This window comes from Magnolia sinica, chromosome 5, assembly GCF_029962835.1.
Source record: "Magnolia sinica isolate HGM2019 chromosome 5, MsV1, whole genome shotgun sequence".
NCBI lineage: Eukaryota > Viridiplantae > Streptophyta > Magnoliopsida > Magnoliales > Magnoliaceae > Magnolia > Magnolia sinica.
The window spans coordinates 22,380,628-22,407,121 of record NC_080577.1 but is presented as its reverse complement, the minus strand read 5'-3'; the positions used below and the strand labels follow the sequence as shown (position 1 = coordinate 22,407,121).

General features: G+C 39.5%; 1 protein-coding gene across 5 annotated transcripts; it reads left to right on the top strand.

Annotated features, from left to right (window-relative positions):
- The first annotated feature begins 2,099 nt into the window (after positions 1-2,099).
- LOC131245738 (F-box protein GID2-like) lies at positions 2,100-26,287 on the top strand. 5 transcript variants are annotated; one of them, XM_058245407.1, is made up of 5 exons: positions 2,309-2,449; positions 15,583-15,697; positions 21,246-21,350; positions 24,624-24,680; positions 25,769-26,287. In XM_058245407.1, the coding sequence occupies exons 1-5, from the start codon at positions 2,367-2,369 to the stop codon at positions 26,096-26,098; spliced, it is 690 nt and encodes a 229-aa protein (XP_058101390.1). In that variant the 5' UTR covers positions 2,309-2,366; the 3' UTR covers positions 26,099-26,287. The 5 variants fall into 5 exon arrangements, with proteins under 5 accessions (XP_058101388.1, XP_058101386.1, XP_058101389.1 ...); XM_058245403.1 differs by lacking the exon at positions 15,583-15,697 and having other exon boundaries at positions 2,101-2,449; positions 21,228-21,350; XM_058245404.1 differs by lacking the exon at positions 15,583-15,697 and having other exon boundaries at positions 2,103-2,449.
- The last annotated feature ends 207 nt before the right edge of the window (positions 26,288-26,494 follow it).

The window sequence follows — 26,494 nt, the reverse complement described above, 5'->3', positions numbered from 1 at the left end:
AATCAAGCTAGTTAGAGAACATACTTGGTGTAACAACTTTGAAGTACTTAAATTTAGTAGTGACCCCTTCTAGCACCAAGGTCGGTGTTAGTAGAGCTCCATGGACCCACCATGATGTATATGTTTTATCCACGCCATCCATCCATTTTGCCAGCTCATTTTAGGGAGTGTAGGATGCATAGTATTAGATGTGATTAGGTGGGATGTAATTGCATTTGGTCCCGTGAAGATTCCATCGTGCATTTGGGGAGGATGGAAAAGGTTCGGATTAGGTGGGATGAAATTGTATTTGGTCTCATGTGAAATTTATGTAGATTTTAAAATTTACTGCACATGTGGGCCCCATGTTGATACATGTGTTTATCCATGCTATCAATCCATATACACTTTTTACATGTGACATTCTGGTTATATAAGTGTACAAGTGATCAACATTTATTGTGAATTTGGTTTGCTGATTACAATTCCACGTTCCAATAAAATTTATCACAAATATAAAATTGAATAGCCAAATACCATAGTATTTCTAGACATGCAATCATTGTGTAATAATAGTGTTAATCCCATCTAATATAATTCAATACCATTTAATTCCATGGACCAAACAAGCTCAACATGACCTAGCAGCCCAGCAAATCCAAATCACTAATGGACCACACCACAATAAATAATGGTGATTGAACCCTCATTATTAAGAGCTCAATGGGAGTTACAAAAGTCTTGAATCAATCTAATATTTATGTTTTCTCTTCATTCATCATGGTATAACCCAATCAATGGGTGGGTTGCCATGAGTGGGCGTAGTAGGGGTTATATCACCCTGGCAATAAAACACAATCATCTTAGTAAGGTGCATGCCGCATGGAACTTTTCCATCGGTACAAAGGGTCACTACCATTTTTGGAACATGCTTTGGGACGCGGATTAGATACTGATGGGTTTACTTGCTGCTAAAGTGACGTTACTAAGTTCCCCCTCATGGGGTATGTTTTGTACCCACAACGTCCGTTAATTTGGAGAGACCATTTCAGGGCAGTAGACAAAGAATGAGTCGGATCCAAATATATAGTAGGCCCCATCACATAAAACAGTGGAGAGAGTGATGCTCACCGTTGAAACATTTATAAGCTTTACAGTGATGTTTATTTGAGATCCAACCTGTTCATAAGTTAACACAGACATAACACAGACATTAAATCAGGGAAAACACAAATTTCAGCTTGATCAAAAACTTTTGTAGCCCTTGCAAGTTTTTAACGGTGAGTGTCACCCTCTCCACTGTTTTCTGTGGTGGGGTCCACTCGAGCTTAGGATATGACAAATTCTTTAGCTAATGCCTTAAAATGATCTCTCAAAATGGATGAGCGGTGTGGATACAAAACATACATCATGGTGGGACACACGGTACTTGGTGACGTCACCTTGGTAGCCACTATCGCTACTGTCGGTAGCTAATCCGCGTCCCATGCTTTGTACGCGCCATTTCTCTCGTCCGCCCATGGTTCCATCAAATTCACCGGTACTTGTAGCATCATGCAGGGTGGGGCCAGCGGCCAATCTAAGTCTCGCCCTTTCCATTAAAAAGAGAGCCGATTAGGTATAACCCGGGTGTTTTCCTCAATATAGGGCCCATCTTAATTTATATATATCGGGGCCATGAAAGTTTTGGATTAAGCTAATCCTTGTTTTTTTACCTTTATTAAGATCCGTATAACCTTATCACCAGGTTGGATGGCAAATAAACATTACAATGGGCTCTAGAAAGTTTTTAATGGTGAACATTGGATTACCATTATTTCGTATGGTGTGATACACCTGAGATTTGAATATGCTTCATTTTTGTAACCATGCATTAAGATTATTTGGAAAATCAGATGGACGGCGCGGATATACTACAAACATATTAAGGTGGCCCCCACGGTGAAGAAGGAAACGCCCACTAACGTGTTGCCCGGTAGCATCTAATCCGCTCCCGAACCTCCGTTTCCATCCGTGCCCATCTGGGCGTGGCATAATCGTAATACCGTTGACAGGAAGGCACAATTCCAAACCACCACTCAATCACCTACTCTTGTGGAAGAAGCTATAAATATAAGACTACTTCCACATTTCCGCCTCCTTTTGTAGGTATCTCGTCTCAATGGTGGATATCGAGCCAGGACGACACCATCAGCAGCCGTCCGATCCGTCGGAGGAGCCATCATTCCCCCTCGGTCCAGTCATCAACGGCGGAAGAATGCCGAGTGCGAAGAGGAGGAAGAAGAGGGCGAGGGAGAAAGAGGGAGAAGAGATAGAGGATTCCGATGTTAGGGATCCTCTGGTGGTGTTTGGCCCGGACATCTTGACGATGATCTTGTGCCATCTCGATGCACGCAGCGTGGCACAATCGCTTCTCGTTTCGCATGGATGGCATGAAGTCGCTTCCAGCGATCTGCTCTGGAGCGTCCAGGTCTTTTCCCTCTCTTGTTGTCGTCATCATCATCGTCGCCGTTGTTTGTTTTGGTGTGTTTGGATGTGCTTTCAATTGCAACTGGTTTGAACGCGGGTTTACTCTACTGTCTGTGTGGTGGAATGCGAACCCGGAAACTACATTAGGCTTCTTCGTGTTCGTATCTCTTCTAGTTATTATCTCTGTTCTTTTGAATTTTGAAGAATTAGGGTTGGGTTTCATGGTTTTGTGAGGTGGCTTTGTCTCATCGCTGCTGAATTGAATCTTTTGCTGCATTTTTTGTTTTTTGGTAAGGTTGGTTCTTGTTTTTCTGGTTTTATAACTTTGAATTGATTTTTCTTTGATGGATGGCATTGTTTTTATGTTTGTTTGTTTTTTTTTTTTTTTTTTTTTTTTGAATTTTGCATGACACTTGATTGGGTTTGCTTTTCTTGCAATTTTATTTTTAATTTGCATGCTCTTTGTCCTGTTGTTGAGAAATAAAATGGTTTTTGTGTCGTTTTTACCAAAATTGTTCAATACTCTTGTCGTTGTATTGTTAATTTTTCAATCTTGTAAATTTCTTTCAATTTTTAAGGGTTTGGGGTTTTGTTCTCATGCAATTTTTTGACTTTGTTTTGTTGGTTTTTGGCCTAAAGTTTCATTCACTTTCTTGTGAGTTTTTTTTCCCCTGTTTGTTTTGCTTGCTTTGCAACTGGATACTATCTAAATTTGGTTTTCTTTCATTGTCGGGTTCTGGAATTCTGGTTTTATGCCCTCCCTTTTATTTGGTTTTTGTTTCGTTTTAATTCTTTTGGACTGAATTTTTATGTTTTTATGAGTTTTGTGTCATACCAATTATAGTCTGCTTTTTTTTTTTTTTTTTGAATTATAAATTTTACACACACACACACACACCCCACAATGGGTACTCGAACCCATGACCTCTGTGTTGAAACTCTTGTGAGTCTGCTGAGCCGTGGAGTAAGGACCCATCTGCTGGTTGTTTTATCTTGTGTTTGATGAATTTTCTCTTGGGCATTATTTTTTCTTTGATCTTCTTTCATTTATTTTATTCAAGTGATCTGAGATTGATTTTTCCTGCAATTCGTGTGGGTTCTGGTTTGTCCTATCTTCTGTTGTTTGTGGGGTTTCTTGCTTAATTTCATTGTTTTACATGTTTTTCTTCCTGCAATTCGTGTGGGTTCTGGTTCGTTCCTATCTTCTGTTGTTTGTGGGGTTTCTTGCTCAATTTCATTATTTTACACGTTTAGTTTGATTATCATTTTCCGCCGCTCTTTCATTTGGTTGCTCTAGTATCATTTCATTGTGTTGTTATTGTTAGAGGAGTTCATCTTTTTGTATTCCTGTGGAGTACTGTAATTGTGCTATGCGCAGCCTCATACATACCTATATGTAGTATAACATATCTTGTTTTTATCCTTTGCAAATATAGGATGTATATGTCCATTGTTATAAAAGAGATTAGTATGTTCTCTATAGAGATAGATTCTCCCACATTGAGAGCCCATTTCTCGTGTCAATTTTGCATGATGGTGTTGAAATTGTGCATTGCGGTTATTGTGGATGCACATCAACAAATACTATCATGGATTCAGTTATCAGGTTTGCTGGATTGGTTTCTCCAATCTGATAAATTTGATTACTGTAAATGAGCTTGTATGGTGCTAGGAAAACAATACAGAGAAACAAGATAAATATCTAGTTAATATGACACATCTCTAGTGCTCTCCTAAGCTAGAACTAGAGAGCTATCCTTTGCTTGGGCGGCTTTCCAATGGGATAATAATGCTGTTGATGGAGTAATTTATTAGACATCTTGGCTCTCCAGTACCTGATTTTTCCCATGCTCAACTCTCTAACAAAGCAACAATACAACCTCTGGATTATTGGGCTGCCCAACTTTTTCAACTAAGCAGCAGCTTATCCCAATGTGTATTTTTATTGCATGGTTCAGATATCTTCAAATGCCTTTTCAACTGGGTATCGGGTACTGCCCACCCTCATTGACTCCAAGTGAATCAGAATAAGTTTGTACGAGTTGTACTAGTTTTGGTCCTGGGGCGAGCTGCATTTAGAAACTGATATTTGAAACCATGTTCTTGTGTGAAGAAGAGAATCCGATGTTGGACTAGCTGTACTTATCAGTGTTTACCTCTTTATGTGTCTTGAGGGAGACATGCAAACATATGAACAAGGTCCTAGATGTTTCTCTTGTTGGTATACCGGCAGAGGCCTTTCTTGAGTTCCCTTCTTAGAGGTTTATCTAATATTTGAGGGTAAGATAGAATGAAGAGCTTTCCTCCATTTTGCCCATTTTGCAGCTTGTGGCGGCTTGGAGAATGCGTATTCCTAGGCACAAGTGTTTGCTCTGTTCGAGGCTCTGCTTTGTACTTTGTAGCTATCCTTTGGCCTGTTTGGATTGAGAAGAACAACTGCACTTTAAATAATAAAGTGCGTCAAGCCTGGAAACTATATCAACAGTCAAACAGCTTGTTTGCTCTTGGGTAGAAGCTTTGGGGATAGTGTCTTCTCCAAGTCTAGTCAGAAATCCATTATGTTGGGAGGAATTAGGTTGTAATGTGCTTGAGTTGTAATGGTTTTGCTTTGTGGCGGCCTTTGGGCCTCCTCCTTTTCCATAAAATCTCTACTTATTACAGTTAAAAAAAGAAAAAGGAAAAAAGAAAAAAGATTGAATGAATGAAGAGCATGAAGAACAAGAGGGAAGAGAGCAGGAATTATGTGAAGAAGAAGAAGATTTCTTTGAGCAGCAATGGGGAAGCAGTGTTCTCCCTTTCTGGCCTCGAATTAGTATGGAAAAAACTCCTCAGGGCTCAGTCCCATTTTTAGGCTTAAATTGCCAATGGTATTGCTGAGCCTGTCTAGCAGGCGCATAAACTGTCATGCATTTGGTGTCATGTCTTCGTTAGCAGGCCATCTGTCGTCTTATGATTAATTACATAAGTGGATACTCAAATAACATAAAGATACTTGTTGTTAGACTTCTCACAACCAGTGTTCAAAGTATCGGTATCGCTACAAGTTTTGTTAGCCGGGGATACAGAAACAATATCGATATCACCAATAACCGGAAATGTGGGGAAACATGGAGAAAACAATGGAATTTTTCTGTGAAACTTCAGAAGATGCTAAAATACACATATTTGCATATTTAGGAATAAAAAAAATTGCTAAAGGCATGCTTGCAGAATAAGTTCCCATTTAATGGGGGCCAAAAAACATGTGCTATTGTAAGAAACCAATCCAACCATCCCATCCATCTCATCTATCTATGCAACTATCCCATCTATCCATCCAACCATCCCATCCAGATCGTCTATCCATCCAACTATCCCATATCCATCCAACCATCCAACCTTCCATCCAAACATCTATCAATATTTCAGAATATCGACAACACATGATATTTCATTGAGAAATCGTCGACAATTAGAAAATAAATGATAGATTATGATCTTGATATCACCCATGTTGTGATAACGATAATATCGCGATATGATTGATATGATCATCGACAATTTGAACACTGCATACGGCCATGCGGCCATAAAAATTTTGAAATGGATTTTTCTTATCTTTTTTGTAAACAGCTTTTTGGCGATATTGATACTGACGATATTACTTAATTTCACCAATACATTTGGGATACAAGCGACACCTGAAATTTGCATAGTCGAAAATATTGGCAATATCGATACATTGGTGATATAAGTGACACCTGGAATTTATGCAGTCGAAAATAGTGGTGCTAAATTGGCGATATTGATACATTAGTGATGCTTAGTGATACATCGCCGATACTTGGTATTTTTTAGACTACCAATGTTATCGGTATTGCTGCCAGTGTTATTGGTATCACCGAGCTGGAGATACGGTTAATATCGGGGATATTTTGATAAATCAGGGATACTTAAAACAATGCTCACAACCCATGATAGCTCGGCTACATGACTTACCATGCTAGACAGTCACAAGTACAGCATCTGAAAATTATAAGTACTATAAGTACACCTTAACTTCAGTTTCAAAGAGCTCCAGATCTGTAGTAACAAGCTATCTTTATGTGCATCAGCAACTTTTTCTTCTCATTCTTACTCTTTTTAAAGAATTAGCAGAGAGCTTGAGTAAGAAAACAGAATCAAATGGCAGGACAATACAACGAGTCAATCGGCTTACACTCTCTTAGTCTCTTTAGCCAAGGCAATGCCATTTGCCTCTCTCCTATATGAGTAACCACAATGTTTAAGCTCAACTTAAGGAGGCCCGGATACCTCATTAGACACCCACAATATGACATTTTCAGTGTCAGCTTCCACAATTACTGGGCTGATAAATTCATAAGCTAGATCCATTAGCTTTCTGTAGGAGATAAGGCATCCACTTTGGCAGCCTTTTCCCATCTTGATGCTCTTGAAGAATACACATGAATGACCCCTTGTCGTCTCCTAAACCACCAACAATATTGTATGAATCTTGATGTCAAAAGATGAGCTCTCAAAATTTAGTTTGGAAGACTTAACAAGTAGGTGTGTCCACCAAACCTTGGCTTTACCTTGACAGATCTGAGTGGGCATTCAACAGCATTTGGAATGGATAAGTGCCAACCTTATGTGAGAGGAGTTGAAGATTCTCCTAATTTTATGTGAGAGTTGACCGTTACACAATGTGGCTTAGGGGCTGTTTGTTTTCGAATTGACCTCTACAAATCCCTGTAAATAGGCAATAATTAATTACCATTGTAATTCCCACACCATTTTCAATGCAGACGCTGACAACTTACTTTTTGAATGCTAAAACCAAGGGGTGCGAATTTCATGTGGGGCTCACTGTGATATATGTGGCATATCCACGCCGTCCATCCGTTCTGCCAGCTGATTTTAGGGCATGAGCCCAAAATTGAGGCAGATCCAAAGCTGAAGTGGACCACACCATAGGAAAGTGGGAATTGAACGCCTATTGTTAAAAACTTCTTGGGGGCCCCAGAAGTTTTGGATCAAGCTGATATTTGTGTAATCCCCTTATCCATGTCTATGTGACCTTATAAACAGGTTAGATGACAAATAAACAATCTTGTGGGCCTTAGGAAGAAAAAACTTTTCAACGGTGGATGTTTTACAACCACCGTTTCCTGTGGTGTGGGCCACTTGAGCTTTGGACCTGCCTCTTTTTTGGGCTCATGCCCTAAAATGTTCCGGTAAAACAGATGGACAACATGGATATGTCACATTCATCATGGTGGGCCCCACAAATTTAAGTTAGTCCTTTTTGGACCACTTTTTGAAGCGGAAATAATTGACTTTCAAACAGGGCTTAGAAGTAATAATTTGCTATTTATGGGTATTTACATTGGAAATGAAAAATCAAACACCCCTTGGAGCTTTTTTCCACAGCAACAAGGTGTCTATAGACAATGAGCCATCCTTTTATAGATGTAACAGGTTGGTCTTCCAGTGGCAACAAATCATCAATTGATCACATTCATCTTTCAAGTGCCTTCTACAAAGCGGCGCCCAAATGATTTCCTCCCCATGAATAGAAAAACACTGATCAACTAAGAGATTAGGCACTAAGGAAACATTTGCTAAAAGAGGAAACACAACCTTTAGTTTTTAATCCCCAATCCACAAGTCCTGCCAAAAACAAATCTTCTTACAATTACCTAATGAAAAGCCCACCCCCTCCCAAACCTTGGATTTCAATGAATTCACCAATTTCCATAGTGATGAAGCCCTATACAAAGAAGACGATTTTGCCAATATACCCTCTTCCTCTATCCCATATTTTTTACCCAACACTTCCCTCCAATAACTACCCTCCTAAACCCCAAACCTCCATACCCACTTTCCCAACAAGGCCAAGTTCATTATCTCCAAACTTCTCAAGCCTACACCTCCTTGAACCATCGATTTACAAACTTCTTCTCATATTAATAGATGAAATTTATGATTCGTTTCTGATCCCTGCCATAGAAAATCTTGCCTAATTTTTGTATTTTTTATAACGTAGCCACAACTGATTTTGGACATTTGAAAATAGACAATAAATCGGCAAATTTGATATAGTTGATTTAATTAATGTTAAGCTCCCTCCTAACAAAAGATATTTCCCCTTCTAAGATACCAATTTTCTTTCGAACCTCTCAACCACTTTATCCCATAAGTGCTTGGTTGGCTTACCTTTGCACAATGGAAGATCGAGATATGAAGATGGAAAAGAACCCACCCTACATCTAAAACGAACCTAAAAAACCTCTACCTCAACCTTTGAGAGACTGACCCTTAATAGTTCACTTTTGCCAATGTTGACCTTTAAGCCCAAAATCGCCTCGAAAGAAGATTTTCAACTTTCAATTCATCTGCCTCACATAATGGCAAAGTGTCATCCGCATATTGAAGATGAGATATTTGAAAATCTGAATTGTCCACTTGAAATCCTTCCATCAAACTTGCTACTACCCCTTGATCCAATATCCTACCAAGTGATTCCATCACCACCACAAACAAATAAGGAGATAATGGATCTCCCTGCTACAAGCCTTTAGAAGCTGAGAAATACCCTTTTGGTGCACTGTTTACCAACATTGAAGATTTTGCCGATTGGACACAAACTTGAATCAATGCCCTTCATTTCTCCCCACATCCCAACCACCCTAGCATATAATCAAGAAAATCTTAATCCATGTAACCATATGCCTTCTCAAAAACTAACTTACAAACAACACCCTTTTTTCCTTTCTTATTGCAAGCATCAATACATTCATGAGCTATTAATGCACTATCTGCAATTTGTCTACCTTTCACAAAAGCTCCCTGAGATTTTGAAATCACATTACTAAGGACCCCACTAAATCTGGTTGCCAATATTTTTGCAAAAATCTTGTAACTAATCAGTCTCCAAAAAATCATGCTCAGAAAATTCATTTATGAGCTTAAACAAGTCCTGTTTTACCACCTACCAAATGATTTGAAAGAAAGCTATTGGATAATCATCTGGCCAAGGTGTCTTGTCCCTCCCCAACTCCGGACCGCCTTCTTGATTTCCTCTTCCGAGATCAGCTTTTCAAGAGACTCCGCCACCACAGAAGAAAGGGATGCAAAAGAAAGTTTATCAAACCTCAGTCTCACCCAATCTTCCCTTTTTAGAAGATCCTTCTAAAATTTAACAATTGCTGCACATATCTTATCCTTTTCTTCAACTCTCTCCCCTTCTACTATTAAGCATTTTATTTTATTGGCTCTAGCTCGAGCACTTGCCATGGCATGAAAAAAATTTCGTATTCTTATCACCTTCTTTCAACCAAGTTACCTGAGACCGTTGCCTCCATTTAATTACCTCCTCCCTCAATCTAGTGTTATATTTTGCCTTCTTAATTTCCATCCTAAGTTTTCTCATCTTCTGAAAGTTCTTCTATCTCTTCTTTGCTATCACAGAAGATATGATGGCATGAATGTCGTTTGCATGATGAGGAAGTTCACATGTAATAGGCACCCTTGTGATTGCCACATACGTACTTCTTTATGAAATACTTAGTACTTAGGAGCTCTTTCAAGCAAAGGGAGCCAACAAAAGGTATATTGATGTGTAAGCAGAGCATCAATGGACCGAGGCCACGAGGAAGTGCAATAGAATTATGAAATAGGAAGAGCAATGGAAGCTGTGAAGTATACTGGTGTCTTTTTAGCATGATGAGGAAGTATGTTCACATGATATTGGAACTCTGCTTGTCAATGACATGATTTTGTTCTGAATTTTTTGACGAATGGATTTAATTTATTGAAAAAAGCCAAAAGAAAAGGGGGGCAAGAGGCAAATTACAAAGGAGGTAACACAACACAGCCCGGGAAAAAGGGAAATGAAGATGGATTTAATTCAACTCCTGAGCATGAAACTGAACAGAAAATTCAAGAACAGCAGCTAAAACACGGGCAGAGAGATCTTATCTCAGTCAAGTAGATGCTGCAACTCCTGATTTGGCTAGGATCCTCAGAGTTAGCCACCCCATTGACTAGTGAGAAAGAAACAACAAAGATTCTGAGCAAGTCCCTGACCTCATAGATCATATCGGAAACTCTTCGTGAGCACGAGACAGTAGAATAACAGATCACATTTGATGAGTCCCTGTCAATGTTAGTAGGGCTAAAACCATGGTGTACTGCGACTTTTACAGCTTGCAGTAGGGCCTTAACATCAGCAAAGTTTGTGTCTCAATCCTAATAGGACCACAGGACCCAGCCAATGTAACAGCATTGTGGTCCCACACAACCCCATCCACTCCTGCAGGGCCAAGGTTGCTGATGGAACGCCCATCAAAATTCATCTTGATGGAGCCAGCAGGAGCAGCAGTCCAATTAACTACAGAGGAGGCCTGCTTCCAGTTAAGTAGAATAGATTTTTCCCAGCTTGAATTTGACAACATATGGGGAATGCCATGAAATCTTGAATCCACATTGGCCCATTCATACAAGAGTCACCCAATCATGTTAGATGTAACCCGAGCCGATGATGTCTTCCCTTGGAAAATTAGTCTCTCTACAACCAGATGCTCCACAATGTAGCAAAGAGACCATTTTACACAGCAAATGCCCAACTGAGCTCCACGCAAATGCGTGGCACTTCAAAACTCACACAAGCAACAGCAGCTAATGGAAGGTATTGGTGCTTAAGACTGCAGTAATGGACTGAGGCCACGGGGAAGAAAATGGAAGTTATGGAGTTTGTTAAGGCATTACTTTGCATGAATTTAGGTTGTTTTTTTCTTTTGTTGTTTATTAATCAAGCATGATGCTATTGGTTATTACGTTTGGTTGACTTGTAGGAGAGGTTGATGATGTCCTCCACGTGTGAGGCTTGGTTAGGTTAAAAGGAGAAAGCAAAGAAACAATCATCATCATCTAAGCTTGTCCAAGCTAATTGGGGTTGGCCACACAAATCTTGTTCTGCCATTCCATTCTATCAAGGACCATATCCTCAGTTAAAGCCATACACCATCAATTATTTTCTTACTACCTCCACCCACATCCTTTTGGGTCTACCGCTTGCCCTTTTAGATCTTTCAACTTGAACCAAATCACTCCTAGCCGTTGTTGTTCTTGGATTCTGTTGCACATGGCCAAACCACAGTCTACTTTCCTGCATCTTATTACCTATCCTACTCCTAAGTTCACTTGAATGCATTCATTTCTAATTCGTTCTTTCCACATCTTGCCACTCGTTCATCTCAACATTCTCATTTTAGCTACACATCCTATGAACAAGTGCTTCCTTGATTGCCCAACATTCTATCCAACATTCTATCCCATAAAGCATGGCTGGTCTTATACCCATCCTATTAAATCTCCACTTCAATTTGATCGGTATGTGGTCATCACATAAAACTCTTGAGGCCCATCTCCTCTTTATCTACCCAGCTCAAATTCTATGAGCAAGATCTTTCTTAATCTCTTCGTTCTCATGAACTACAGGTCCACTTGGTGTATGTTGTTTGTAGATGACATAGTTTTGATTGACGAGGTGAGGGAGGAGGTAAACACAAGGCTAGAACTATCTAGGGATGCTTTAGAATCTAAGGGCCCGTTTGACCCATAGTGTAAGCCTATAATAATTGGAAACTCATCTATTCACTAGTGATCCTCAAGTTTGTTACTAATTCCTCATACATATCCTTAATCATGCCAAAATATTCTTTTCAGACTCTTTTCTTACTCCCAGAAGATCTTCTCTAGGGACCTATTGCATGCTTTCTCTATGTCAATGAAGACTGTGGTAGACCTTCCTAGCATAAATCCAAACTAATTTTCTAAATCATTCATCTCAAGCCTTAATCTTTGCTCAATCACTCTCTCCTAAAGTTTTACTCTCCTTTATTCTTGTAAATAGCTTATAAATAGGTACCAAAATATTTATCTCCATTGTATGGTATTTTCTTCGATTCCCTGAGCTGACGTTACCGATAATATCAATGATATTATTGATAACATCACTGATACTCGGAATTGATGCAGGACATGAGATCTACTATGATGAATTGCTAAACTTAGCCAACTAATTATGCAAACATTCAACTAATTATGCAAACATTTAAAGTACAAAATGAAAGCATTTTAATGACAAATCGAAGTAATCCCAAACAGTAACTATGCTCAAATTTGGGGCCCAGGGACAATCCCACAGTCCAAAACTACAAAATAAAGCTCAACAAGAACCTATGGTGGTTAAGACTACCATCTAACATAGGGTATTTAGTGCCAATTGAATGTAGATTTGATCAATTTGGGACCTAGGGTTCAATTGGGGAGCTCGAGGGTGTTTTTTTTTTTTCAATTGGGGAAAATTGGAATTAGGGTTCTAAGTTAGGGAATTAGGGTTTCCACAAGAAGGATTAGATGAGGGGAGAAGGGGAAGAAACAATCACAAAAGGGTAGAGGAGGTATGGCCGTACGGCCTGGTCCATACGGCTGTATGGATTGGTTCGTACGATCTGGGTTGACCGCATGGTCAAGCCTATGGAGGGTTTGGGTTGGAGAGAGTTAGTGTTGTGAGATGGGTTAGGGTTGGTGTTGATGGATTGGGTATGGGATGAGATAAGAAGAAGAAGAAGAAGAAGAAGCTAAGAGAAGAAAAGAGGAGAGTAAATACTTTGTTGTTGAGAAAAAGAGAAAAGGATAACTTGTGGTTTCACACCACCTTGGAATCACACCAAGAGATCTTTAATTACAAGGGATTTTCCATGAATCACACATGGGAAAGAGAGAAGAACTCTTTTCTTTTTTACAAAGTATATCATAAAAAAACCCTAAGGGCCGAATGTATAAGCCTTAAATAGGCTTTTGGGCTGCCAAATTACAATTTTGCCTTCTCTCTCTCTCTCTCTCTCTCTCTCTCTCTCTCTTCTTTTTGTTCTATATATGTCCAAAACCTCTCAAAACATAAATTAAGTGTACCAAATATGAAATAACGCCTAATCTAAGCTGAAAAATAAAATTCTAAAGTATATAACATCCGATGATGTTTGGTGACGACGATGACTCCTGATCAACAGTTCGATCAAGCTGTCCACACGATGCAACAATCCAATCATTGTGTCGTCGCGATCAAATGGTCCAAATCTCCCAACTAAGCAACCCACATGCATCTTCCCAGTGTGAGGCCTTCAAAGATGCACGTACATGCATGTGGGGGCTTCTAGAATGGCTAGAAACTCAATCTGGGCCCACCTGTGGGTCCCATGTGAAAATCACCTAGCCACGATGAAGCAGCTGAGGCTCTCCTCTTTGGTATGCTCTTTGGGCTTGGATGTCCTCATCAGGAACATTGCTTGTAAGTACATTATAATGATCAACCTGATATAATTTAATGGCAAATACGTGTGTTTCAACATCGAGGTCTTGGGTGGTTTGAGTAGCCTAATGGCAGGTAGGAATTTTTTTCCAGCACTAATGATGCAAGACGCATGCGTGTGGCTAAATGGTGAAGTGAGATCAATCAACAAATTAAATTAAATAATCAAACTCACAAATCACACCAAAATCATCAAATATCTCAAGAATCCAACATGAAACTATGAATAGTCTAGGCCACAATTAACAAACTACACCATGCGTGATCATTGGATACTACAAATTAGGATCTAATGGATGTGAGAACACCCTATTAGCATAGGAATAAGCCTATTTCAAAAGGAACTATTATTACCTAGGGTTTGCTCAATTAGAATGTAGTCTAACCTAAGGTTAAAGGAATTTGGGGAAAATGTGAAATTAGGGTTCGGACGGTTCAATTGGCTTAGGGATTTTGAGGCTTGGGCCTTACTTGAGGGGAATTAGGGATTTGAGTGGTTGGAGGATTTGGATTTTAGGTTAATTAGGGCAATTGGGATTCTAGGGTTTGGAAGATTTGGGGAAAATTCGGAAGTAGGGGATCTAGGATTAGGGTTAGGGTTTTAGAAATGGATTTAGGGGTTTTGATGTGGGGTAAGAGAATCCAAAAGGGAAAATGGCTAGACCGTACGGCCAACGTAGGGGCTCGCACGTGTGGCCGTATGGTCACACGTGCACGTGTGGGTCGTTGGCTAGGATTTTCATAAAAAAAACCCATATTTCAAGTACAACATAAAATAGTCCAAAGATAATAAAATAAATGATAAAAACTAATAAAAACAAATAAATCTAGACTATCCTAAACTATTTGTGGCCAATGGGGTGGTCCACGATCAAGAGTAGTCTAATTGTCCATCGTGCACGATCCAATGGTCCGATCATTCTATGCAATAGATCCAATTGTCTGATCGATGCACGATCGATGCATGCACTCGATCCAACAGTCCAGACTCCCCAAGAATGCAACCCACATGCATCTTCTTAATGTAGGGTCTTTGAAGATGCATCAAATGCATGTGAGGTCTTCAAAACGGTCCACTTGGCCCATTCGGTCACATGTAGTGGTCATCCATCCAGAGGGAAACTGGTGATGATTTCCTCCTCCTCCGGTAGACCTTGAATGGTGCTCTGATTTCCTCATCAACTAAGGTCTTGGGATTTAAGCCCAACTTACCTATTAAAAAAGTTCTAGTTGATGAAGTCAGAGATTTTGTTATTGTCATGTATAATGGTCATGGACATATAGTTATTCATTGAGTCTATCTTCTAAGATAACTTGGACGATCAATTGGGAACACGTAGGCTATGTTTAGAACCAAAGAAATATCACAAGAACTGACAAGTTCTGAATTGTGAGCCCTTTATATGCCATTGCCACATCACCATGTGGTTGTCATCTCCTTGCGGTTTTGCAGGAGAAATCACACAAAAAGCAACCACATGCAGAAATGGCAGTATAGAGGGCCCATTGTTAGGCATTGTTTGATACTGCAAGGTTCAGATCTCATAGTTTCCAAACAAAACCTTAATGTTGTTATTACTATTTGTATAGGGCCTGAAACACGTCATGAAGTAACTTTTTTTAATTGATCAAAGATTTCTCTTGCTGTTTTTTGTGTGAAAGGCCATGTTGTAACCTTGTCCCAAGATTTAGAAAGTTGTTTCTTTCTTGTTGTTGTTTATGACTTCTACAATGTTTGCTAAGTATACCTCTGCTCTTAATGTGATGTTTTGTAGTGGTGTGGAACAAGTGTGGATTGGAGCACGGTCAGTAGTGCGTTTTGTGATTCATGCATTGTGTCTTACCTGTAGTTGTCCTAGTTGTGAGATGAAATGGAGCAATTTCAAGCAGGTACATTTATTTATTGGAACTTCTATTTTGTTTGTTACCAAACTACCATTTCTGTTTTACACTAAGTCTAAACATATTCTTGAGTTCCAATTATATGACGAAGAGAAATAGACTCCAAATATAGAGTCTGTGCGTATTGGTGTTTGTATTCCATAGACAAAGGTTTTGGATAAAACATTAAAGATATGTGGAAGGAGAGATTTAGTGCTTGTGGAACTTACCAGATGATTATTGGACTTTCTATAGAGAAGATCCAACGCTCCACTTGACTGAGCATGGGTTGAAAGTTTTGTCATTACCTTCGACATCAATGTCATTAAGTTTATAACAACAACTACTTTGGAACTTAGAACTCAGGAAATTAACTCCAATGGTCAACCATAACACTGTAAAGTGTATACACCTCATCTTAGATGGGTGATGTAGCAAATAAAAGGAATTAAAATCAATTGACAAGTATATGAATAATCACATAAAGTGATCAATCCTCTTCTTGATGCCAAAATTGATAAAATAGAACCATTAATGGACTGTGGATGTGTATCCAAAGTTGTTGTGGAAGAAGGAAAGATAATTAAACAAAGAAATCACTTACAGAGTCGAGATACTACTCAAATACCCATGTATACACAACTGCATGGACCTCTAAGGCTGTACAGTTGTACAAAACCCTAATATAAACTTACATAGTTTGCATACAAACAGTAGAAAGGACGCATTATGTGGACCTGCTGTCAAATCAGTTCATATTTTTGGCTATACATTGGATTTGTGAGCCCCACAGTCCTATTGGATATTGCCTTTGAGGTTTCATCTTCAACAGCTAACAAGTGGGGTCCACCCTTGGACCTCCTTGTGTACACATGCTTAATGATTCTCTGGATGCATCAATTCTCCCTCTGGCTGGGAAAAGCTTGTCCTCATCATTTTAATGATACTCTCATAGAGCTTCAAGTTGATGTGCTAGAAATCATCTGTTGTGATCAACATGCTATTAGATCCCGACCTTCATTTCCACTTCTCGAGGAACCTCTGGTAATTTTGCATAGACATTCTGATTGTCGAGCAGATCTTCAATAACTTGGTCAACTCGTTGTGGTACCTCGTGTATTTGTATAGCATTCTCCTCTGTACTTTCTTCTTCATGGTGTCCAAAATAGACTGTGAGGTCTTCCACACAATAGATAGGATTTATATTTAATTCCTTAAAAGCTCGATGATGTAGCATTTTCTCCAATCTTCTTTTTGGACACAGTACGGACCGATGCTGACGACTTTTGACAAGCTCCTATAGAGAACCTTTCTAGCTTGATGGCATTGCCCTCAAGATAGTAGCTTTTCTGTGGTTAGCGAGATGGAACAAGGAGCTTACTATCGACAATTTTCGATAGAGGGGATTGATCATTATCAATGCTTGTCCTCTTTGTTGGCAGAGCAACAAATTGGTAGATCATCTATTTGTTCATTGCACGTTTGCAAGGAGGGTGTGGGATAAGTTCTTAACAATGTTTGGGGTGGCATGGGTGACGCCAAAGTCAATTTCGGAGATATTTTGTTCATGGCATGGAGGAGGGATAGACAAGGTAGGAGAATATGGAGAATGGCATCACTCATGGGCCTGTGGACGATATGGTGGGAAAGGAGCAATAGATGCTTTAACAACTTATTGGGGAATATCATGGGGGTTTTCAACAGGACAAAAGTGATGTAATTGAATGGGCATCGGTGTCTCCCACTCTAAGCAGTTGCCTGCTCTCTTGTAATGATTGGGCCAATTTCTAATTCTTTGATCTTTAATCAATAAAAAGTTATATTTCAAAAAATAAAATAAAAATCTTTCTAGCTTGAGGCACACATCATCACTTCATCTCCAAACTAAGCAAAGCGTTTGTAGACGTCATCGACTTGCCTCCTTGTAATTTTCATTGGTAATGACCATCTTTTGCATGCAATTTTAATAAATTGTTATGTGAACTTGATTTGTGGTGGTATAAGGTCCCATGTTGATATATGATCATCAACAAGGCATCATAGGAGATTCCCGAGGCTCCTATCTAGTACCTATGTTTGACCATTTGTTTGAGGATGATATGCGTTAGATATTTCAACATTCTTCCAATTTTACTTAGAGAATCTATAAGCAAACCATGAACTTTATATCTTGATTTCACAAAATAATATTGTCCCATGAAAGAAAACCCTCCTTGAAGAATATAGTGGTGATATGCAACATGTTTGAATTCTTCTTACAAGGAAAAAATGGACCCATCTTGGAAAACCTATCGGTCAGTGCATGTATGGAATCATATCCACATGTCATCTTCAACAACATGAAGACAGGTTCATATCATGGTGTGCTGTAATGGCTGTTACGTAACGGTAATGGTGGCAATCAATACGTGTTACGGGTTCATAATGGCCATTACTGAAAAAATGAACCATAATGGCCCGTAATGGCTCTTTATAGGTTTTCTATAAAAAAAAAAAAAACGTAATGGTCATTACGGCTTATATTGTAATGGTAACTGTAGTGGCCGTTACAGCCACCATTACTGTTACAGAATGCCTTGGTCTGTATTGATGTCTTCTCATGGAGCATCTAGTAGATTGGGATTGAATAGCGTTATGTGTTCTACTTCCGTCATTTGCCAAACTTACCAGCTCTACACTGCTTAATGATGGTCCCAACATCTTTCTTCAAGCTAGGCCAATAGAAACAATCTTCAACTAGCAATCGTTTTGTTTCACCCACAATAACAATGTAGTCCTCATGATTGCAACTGTTTGGCAATGAGATCTTGCAAGGAACAGCTAGGAATATGTTTGTTTTTTTTTTTGAAAGGTAGCTCTTAGGAATACGTGACTGTGTACCATGGAAAGATATCCATGATGTAGAATGTGTCACGTGTAGTCCACACTTTCTCCTACTGATAAAGATGTGAAGATCTTGCTGAAATCGAAGGAGGCAGAGTGTGGGTACAATAGTTGAGAGGAATGTGGCCTTACGAGGTAATTGGTGGTTGAGATTTAGAGAAGAACCCAATGCTTTGTGGAGGGGATTCATTTCTGGGAAGTGTGACAAATAGGTAGGATGATGGTTCTCAGGCATCTCATCAAGAAATCGGGGCTGGATGCTTTGAAAGTGATTGGCAAGGTGGTGTAAATTTGGAGAAGAACCCAATGGTTCATGGAGGGAATTCATTTCTAGGAAATGTGACAAATAGGCAGGGGAATGGTTCCCTGGGAATCTGGTGAAGAGATTGGGGTTGGATGCTTGGAAAGTGATCATCAAGGTAGGCAGTGTCTCTGAGGAACTAACAGAGTTATATCCATCTGGGTACGGCCCTTTTTGGTAAAGGTATTGGCTATTGAGGTAAAGGAGACAAGGTGGGCTTTTTGAGAGAGGCTTGGGTAGATGAGCTGGCATTGGTAGTTCCCTTTCTGTCACTGTATCTCTTCTCATAATAGAAGTGAGATTTAATGATCCCTATGAAGTGTTGGCATCTTCCATGTTGTGGAATCACTTCTAGAAGAAATCTCAACCATGATAGAATCATTCAAGAGTCTTTTGAGAAAGCTTAATGAGGTTTTCAGATGCAAGTGCCGAGGACCAGAAGTTTTGGAATGGACATATTAGTGGCAGACTTCTAGTAAAATTATCCTTTGGTTCACTTTATCCAAGTGGCTGGAAGGCCTCTCCATGGCCTAAAGTGGAGCAGGCTCTTACCCCACTGAATGTTTGACCTCTTGCTTAGGTGCCTTTGCTAAACAAATCCACCCTCTCTGTAATAAAAAAAAGTGATAGATCTCACTCTTAGATATGGGGCATATTGGCTATGCCCAAAAACAATGTGATAGGGAAAAAAAATGTAAAATACCCGAATCTCTATGTCTCTCTGTTTTTTTTTTTTTTTTTTTTTATATATATATATATATATATATATATATATATATATATATATATATAAAATTATTATTTTAAAATGTTTCTGACATGTATTCAATGGTGTATCAGACCATTCTTTCATAAGAATGTTGTCTCTCTGCTCGACCTGTTGGAAGTCAACCAAATACGCCCTAATCAAGCATGGGTTGTTAGATTAGGCTCATTATATTGAAATACAACAAAAAAGATGAAAAAAAGGAAGAAAGTGATAGTTTTCCTCTTTAATTTCTCCCAAGATGGTTTATTCTGCTTTGATTCATCAAATATCATCCAAATATTGTGTTTTGATCCCCAAAATAGTCTTAGATCTACTGTAAAATGAGTTTTTAAGCTCGTTCCGTAATAGAAAAGAAAAGAAAAACTAGAAAAAAGTGGGTTATTTTTATTTTTTTTTTCCTTTTTTCTTTCTTTCTTTCTGTGAAAACATGGCCATTATGGCTGTATTAGACTTGTTCACCTGTGTGTCACGTAATGGGGGTGGCTCATACAGTTACGGCTTCATCATTACCAAATTTCAAAACCATGGTCAGGCTGGTCAAGGCTTCCTTTTTTGCTTGCAGAAAGGGACTCCCCTCTTTGCCTTTTCTAGCAGGGAAGCTTGTTATCGAGGAAGATTCCAACCAGTTATGAAGTGGCTTTCAAGTGATGCTTTGGAGGTTTTGTATTGTTGCAGTTGCATCTTCCTTAGGAGCCCATTCCTCAGCTTGCCAAAAGGTCAATGAAGTGGCTCGTAGACTCGCTAGGGAGTGAGTGAGGAGAGAGTCGCTTAGTTTGGGCTCCTTGTATTTGGCTCGAGTTGTTTTACGTTTATGGGTTTAATCAATTTCATCGCTATTAAACCAAAAAAGAAAAAAAGAAAGAAAAAGAAAAAGGTCTTTTGTTGGAAACGTATGAATGCACTAGCACGCAATGGCTTTTCAGTAGCCATTGTTTAGGGTAAGTCCTGAATGTAGATGCTCCATTTTGCATATGTCGAGCACTCAGCTTCTTTTAGGAGTTTAAGTATCAAAGAGCTTTGATAAGAAAATACAATATAGTTCTCAATAGATATGATATGGTAGCCAATAGTTCAGTGTTTGCATGGCTGCTTAAAATTCGGTAGCATAAGTTGTGCACCTCTTTTCTTTCTTTCTTCTTCCTTTTCTCTTAGAAGATACTGAAGATTTTTGGATAGGTCTTCGATAGAGTGAAATGGTGTATAGATCTGTGTAACCGGCCCTAATTGGTTAGGATAAGGCTTAAATGATGATGATGATGACCCCTTATACGCAGGCACCGCTCTTGCTTTGAATTGGTGTTTCGAACTTGCACTCCTGCCCCTGCTTCCAAGCAGTTTATATTTGCTAACAGTATGAAATAGATGCTCCCCTGTTCGCAAACCTGATGTTTTCTTGGTTTTGCATATGCTATATGTACTCTTTAAGTGGGCATTTTACACATGTATTGTTGTCTCACATTCTCATTATAGAGATCTTATGCAGATTTTAACAGCATTATTTATGTACTTACCTTACAAAGTCTTTTTCCCGCCTTTTCTTTATGTAGTCCTAAGTAGGCTTTGTGTAAGAAGGCTAATTTGTGCAGAAATTCCCACTGTTTCAGTGTGAAGAATTGTGGTCAGGCAAGGCACACATTCCTCGCTTTACGATGGCAAGGGGAATGTCAAAGTTGGCAGCCTATTCATTCTCTATCATGGATGGCAGACGTGTGAGTAAATTTTGAACTACATATGGTTTATGATGTTGAATATTGTGTCCTCCCCATTTTCCAAGACCATTATTATCACCACTGCTGCATTTGATTTGCCTGATGCAACATACCTAGATGTTTGAGCCAGTGTTTTAAATAGCAGTAGCGTGTTACATAGTGTTCAACCTTTTGTGGTGTGTACGTAAGCTACACGATACTTCCATTTTTTAATTAAAAAATAGAAAAAATATGATAAATGGTAAGAAAAAACAAAAAATATATAAAAATGCCTAAAAGATGATTTTTTTTTTTTTCTAGTATAAGCATGTTCAAACAAGTTATTAATTGTCATTTATCAAAAGCCAATTCACATACATAAACCAAGCAAAGTATTATCACATCAACAACTTTTTAAGCAAACTATAATTAATACTGTCTAATTAAAATCACAAGTCACAAGTAGGGGTGTACATCGAGTCGAACCTGGCAGCTCGGCCACTAGCTGACCTCAACTCGAACTTGGCTCGGCTTGGTCCTCCAGCCTGACTGGCAGCTTGGCTCGGTTTGGTCAGTAGCTTGGGCCAGTTTAAGCCGAGTTCGAGCCAAGATTGAGCCGAGTTCGCCATTGCAGCATTTTCACAAACACCTGGATTGCACCATCAAAATCTCATTGTATTTGAGATAGCAACAATGGTTTTACAGGTATTTTATCAAACAACTTCTAAGCAACATAAAAATCAAGAAAAAAAGGGTGTTGGTTTCCTATACATACCTTCCTTGCCACCAGCCACACTTCTTTGAGTCACTTCATCAAACACTTGGTGAGTAACATCAATATCAAAGTAACCGAGTCACCGAACTGGTTCGATCCGAGTTCGATTCGAGCTGGGTTCGATCTGAGTCAAGTCGAGCTGGGGTCAGCTTGAACTCAGCTCGAACTCATTTTCGAGCTCAAAAAATCAACTCGACTCGGCTCAAACTCAGCTTCGAACCGAGTTGAATCGAGATTTTTCGAGTCGAGTCGAGTGAGCTAACCGAGCTAGCTCGGTTCGTGTACACCTCTAGTCACAAGTACAAAAAGAAATTAAAATCCCACAAGATGAGAGTATTAAGTACAAAATATGAATTATAATTACCTTTTAAAAAATGCAAAATATAATTACCATTTATTGGAAAAAAGGCGTAGTGTACGCTACATACCCTACGTGTACGCTATGACCCCTGTAGCGTACACTACAGGGGATTTACGCTATTTTCTAATGCTATGTAGCGTCGTAGCCATGCTACGCTACGGGCGCTATTCAAAACACTTAGAGCTAATGCATTCGTGATGTTCATTTCTTGTCAGAGTTACATGATGCCTGGTGCATTTGGCATGTTTATTAAATCAAACTCTATTTTGGTAGTTGTAATTATGCGTGTTTCGATACCAATACTGGTCAATCTGCAGTCCCAACTAATGCAGGGGCATTTTCAAACCGGGCTCTAGTGGGGTAGCCCGTGGGATGCCAAGACACACTCAGGGTGAGTGACCCATGTGATTTGGGGCCCACGGGGGAGGTCTCGTGTTCGAGACTCCTCACCAGGGATGATTAATGCAGGGGCATTTCACAACGGGCTCGAGTGGGGTAGCCCGTGGGATGCGGGGACACACTCGGGGTGGGTGGCCTATGTGATTTGGGGCCTACGAGCCCACGAGGGGGTTCGACCGAGGTCCTAACCCATGAGATGTAAGGCCTGGGCTATGAGATAAAGGGATTAATTTGTCATACTCTAACAGTTCGAGCTTTTAAAGCAAGTAGTTAATTGTCCTGCATCACTAAATCAGAAAACCTTTCTGATAAGGAGAGGAAATGTGCTATGCGTAGATCATAAAATAGACAAATAAAATTGAGAACTGACTATGGCATAGACCCTTACGAGTCGTGAAGCACCGCCTAGCTCCATGGACACAAGGAGATGCTTGCATATGCTTAGGCTATTGTATTGGTATGATGATACAAATGGTTACTTGATGCATTGAGGCCATACATCACATTTGGATGGTCAACATGGACCACACATCTTAAATGGAGTTTGATGGTTAGTACGGTCCTCAAGATTCAATAGGATAACATTAAAGGTCCTATCCAAGGTATTACATTACGGTATTGACTGGCATATCGGCCAGCTTGCAGGTTGATATGATTCTGGCTTTATGAGCCTGATATGGCCCTCTAATGGCCCCCTTTTTTTGGGGAAAAAAATCTAAAAAATTATTGGTAAAATTCTAAAAATGCTAGGATCCCAAATATGCATGCTAGTTTTGTCGTAGACATGTATTTGATGGTGTAATAACGGGGCATTCTTTGGTGAAGAATGTTAAATCAAGCATGATTTGTTGGACAGAGCACTTTACATATAAATACAACAACAAAAAAAAATAAAATGGAAAAGTGGAAAAAAAAAGTGATGGTTTACTCCTGATGATATTTCCCAAAATGGTCCACTCCGCTTCAGTTCACGTATCCCAAAAATGAAAAGAAGTGATGGTTTATCCTTTCTTATGATATTTCCCAAAATGGCCCACTTCTTCAGTTCATGAATCCCACTTAGATTGTGTTTGGATCCTCAAAATAGGCCTAAATCTAGTTTAAAATTATTAGTTTCTATGCTTTCTTCATGGTTTAAATGAATAAAGAAGTGGAAAGACTAAAGAAAAATAGAAAATAAAAACTTTCATAGGCCATTTTTGGGTGTCAATAATTGTGCCAATACAGGTGTATTAGATGATACGGTCTATTTTTCCATAACAGATGGATTCACCCCTGTGCTGCATTATAGGGGCAGCGCTTTCCTTTATGTAATGGTTGATACAGTTACTATGTAATCTCTTTTCAATACCATGGTCCTATCTATCAGCCAGTTGCATAATTTCATGCGTGTATAGCAACTGTATAGATTTTTCCACCTGGAGCTCTCATTTGCTGTTGACAGTGGTTATGTTCGAGTTGTAGCATAATATAAAGGACACTTGATGAACATGTCGATTAGATTCTTACGTTGGCACCAAAATTGATACTTTACCCAGCCATCACCCTTTAATAATTAAGCTGATACCATTACATCCCCAATTGCAGATGCTAGTTATTGGCAACCGGTCCATGCCATTCTCTTTCTTTCTTGCTTTCTTTCTTGTCACGCATGCATGCACATGCTAATGTATTTGTCTTATGTGACAACTATCTTAATTTTTTTTGGTATGGAATAGAAGGCAAATTCTAACAAATCCAGAACTTGTTATGTTCTCAGACCCGAATCATGATGGAGGACCTTTGCGATCACATATGGGAATTTCGTTTCAAAAAGGTTTGTTCCATGCACTCCACTACCCATTATTAACTCTGGCACTCAACCAAGGATTTAGAATTTGATGTCATATATCCATTTGCTTGGATGGCTCATTGAGGTCTGTTTGACCCAGCCAAGTTGATGTTATATTCTTTTCATCATCATCATCTAAGCCTTATCCCAATTGATTGGGGTCGGCAACATGAATCCATTTCCACCATTCCACTCCATTAAGGTCCATAACTTCAGTTAGACCATAGGTCATCAAGTCTTTTCTTACTACTACGCCCATGTCCTTTTGCGGGTCTTCTTTTGTGATGTGATATTCTTTTGTGGAAATATCTTTTTTGATGAGGAATCATCACCGGCAATTGGTTGGACATTACAACCCCCTCTTTTCAACCATAATTTGTTTTTTGTTTTTTTGTTTTTTTGTTTTTTGTTTTTTGTTTTTTTTGTTTTTCGCTTTTCAGAGGCCTGTTCGTCTACAACCGTGTAGATTAATCTAATTCTGCAATGCTCATTCAACTGCTTGTAATTGTTGCAACTATCTGCGTAGGGCCACCATGATGATGGCATTCCCCCAAGGTCAGGCATGTCCAGTCATTAGGTCAGCCACACCATAGAAAATAATGGCAACTACCCAAAAGCCTCCAGATTCACATTGTGGTGCATGTACCGGTTGGATGGCTTATTTCTGGGGGCACCACTTTGATGCCACACACACCATGGCGGGCCCTGTACCAGCAAGTGCTTCAGAACAAGCTTATTCTACAACTCGTAGAATAACGGTCATGCTTTCAAGGGAAAAGTTGTTGTCCTAACTGGTTGCAGCAATCAGTCTCCTGGGAAATGGCTGGAATTTTTTACTTGTTAGGGTTTCTTCAGTGATAACCTTCACATACCTGGAATCCTACAATTTGTATTTTACTGAAGAATCTCCTTGGTTATTTTAACCCTGGCAGCAAAGCCAGGTTGAATGGCACGAGCGTTATTACTCCAAACCGTCTTGAGTTCCAAATTGGCTTTTGAGCATCTTGATTTACTATAAACCCACTGCCTCTAAAACCAACTGTGGTAATTGACACCATACTTATCTGTTGCAGACGGCTCCTGTGTATTGGCGAGAGTTGGATCCTTCTTGGGAGGGCACAGGTCCCCCAATGCGCCGCTACTTCCACCCTGATGGCTCCCAGACTGCAGATCCTTCAGACAAAGTATGGGGTGGTCACGAATGCACGTACTCCATTGTGACCAGTTTCGTGGATGAGGGGAGGATCAGGGAGCACTATGTGAGGATAAACAGGTGGCCTCCAATGTCTGTCTCAAGGAAGCAAGACTGGAGCTGGGAGCTAGCCAACCACTTGTACTGCTACACGAGTATCCCTGATCCTGATAAGGAGGGTGGCACTGGCCCGCTCTTTCCGGTCTGGTAAGTAAGCCAAACAACGGCTAGTTGCTGGTGGTTGTGATGGGAAAAGTGAGGGATGTCTTTCATTCATCCGGGGTCCTCTTTTGTTATATGTATAAAATGTAATGCTGTAGAATAACATATGACGAATACTTTATGTAGCTTGTATGTGAATGCGTGGTTACTATATATGCATGGCTGTATGTAAATAACATGCAGGGTTTTGATGGTGTTTGCTGTATCTCTGGTGGTACACCTCGATGACCCAAATGGACATTGCTACATTCATTATGGGTGTGGTACTTTAACTTGGATGCCTAATGAAGATCTGGACCTGAAATGATGGATGGGTGCAAACCGGAAGAAGAAGCTGCCTACTGTGGTAACTTAGGCGTGCACTATTTGTGCATGCACGGTGTGG

Coding starts and splice junctions, on each gene's coding strand:
- LOC131245738 (XM_058245403.1), top strand. CDS start 2,141: ATGGTGGATATCGAGCCAGGACGACACCATCAGCAGCCGTCCGATCCG. Junction 2,450..21,227: donor ATCTGCTCTGGAGCGTCCAG/GTCTTTTCCCTC, acceptor TAATTTGTGCAG/AAATTCCCACTGTTTCAGTG. Junction 24,681..25,768: donor GGGAATTTCGTTTCAAAAAG/GTTTGTTCCATG, acceptor TATCTGTTGCAG/ACGGCTCCTGTGTATTGGCG.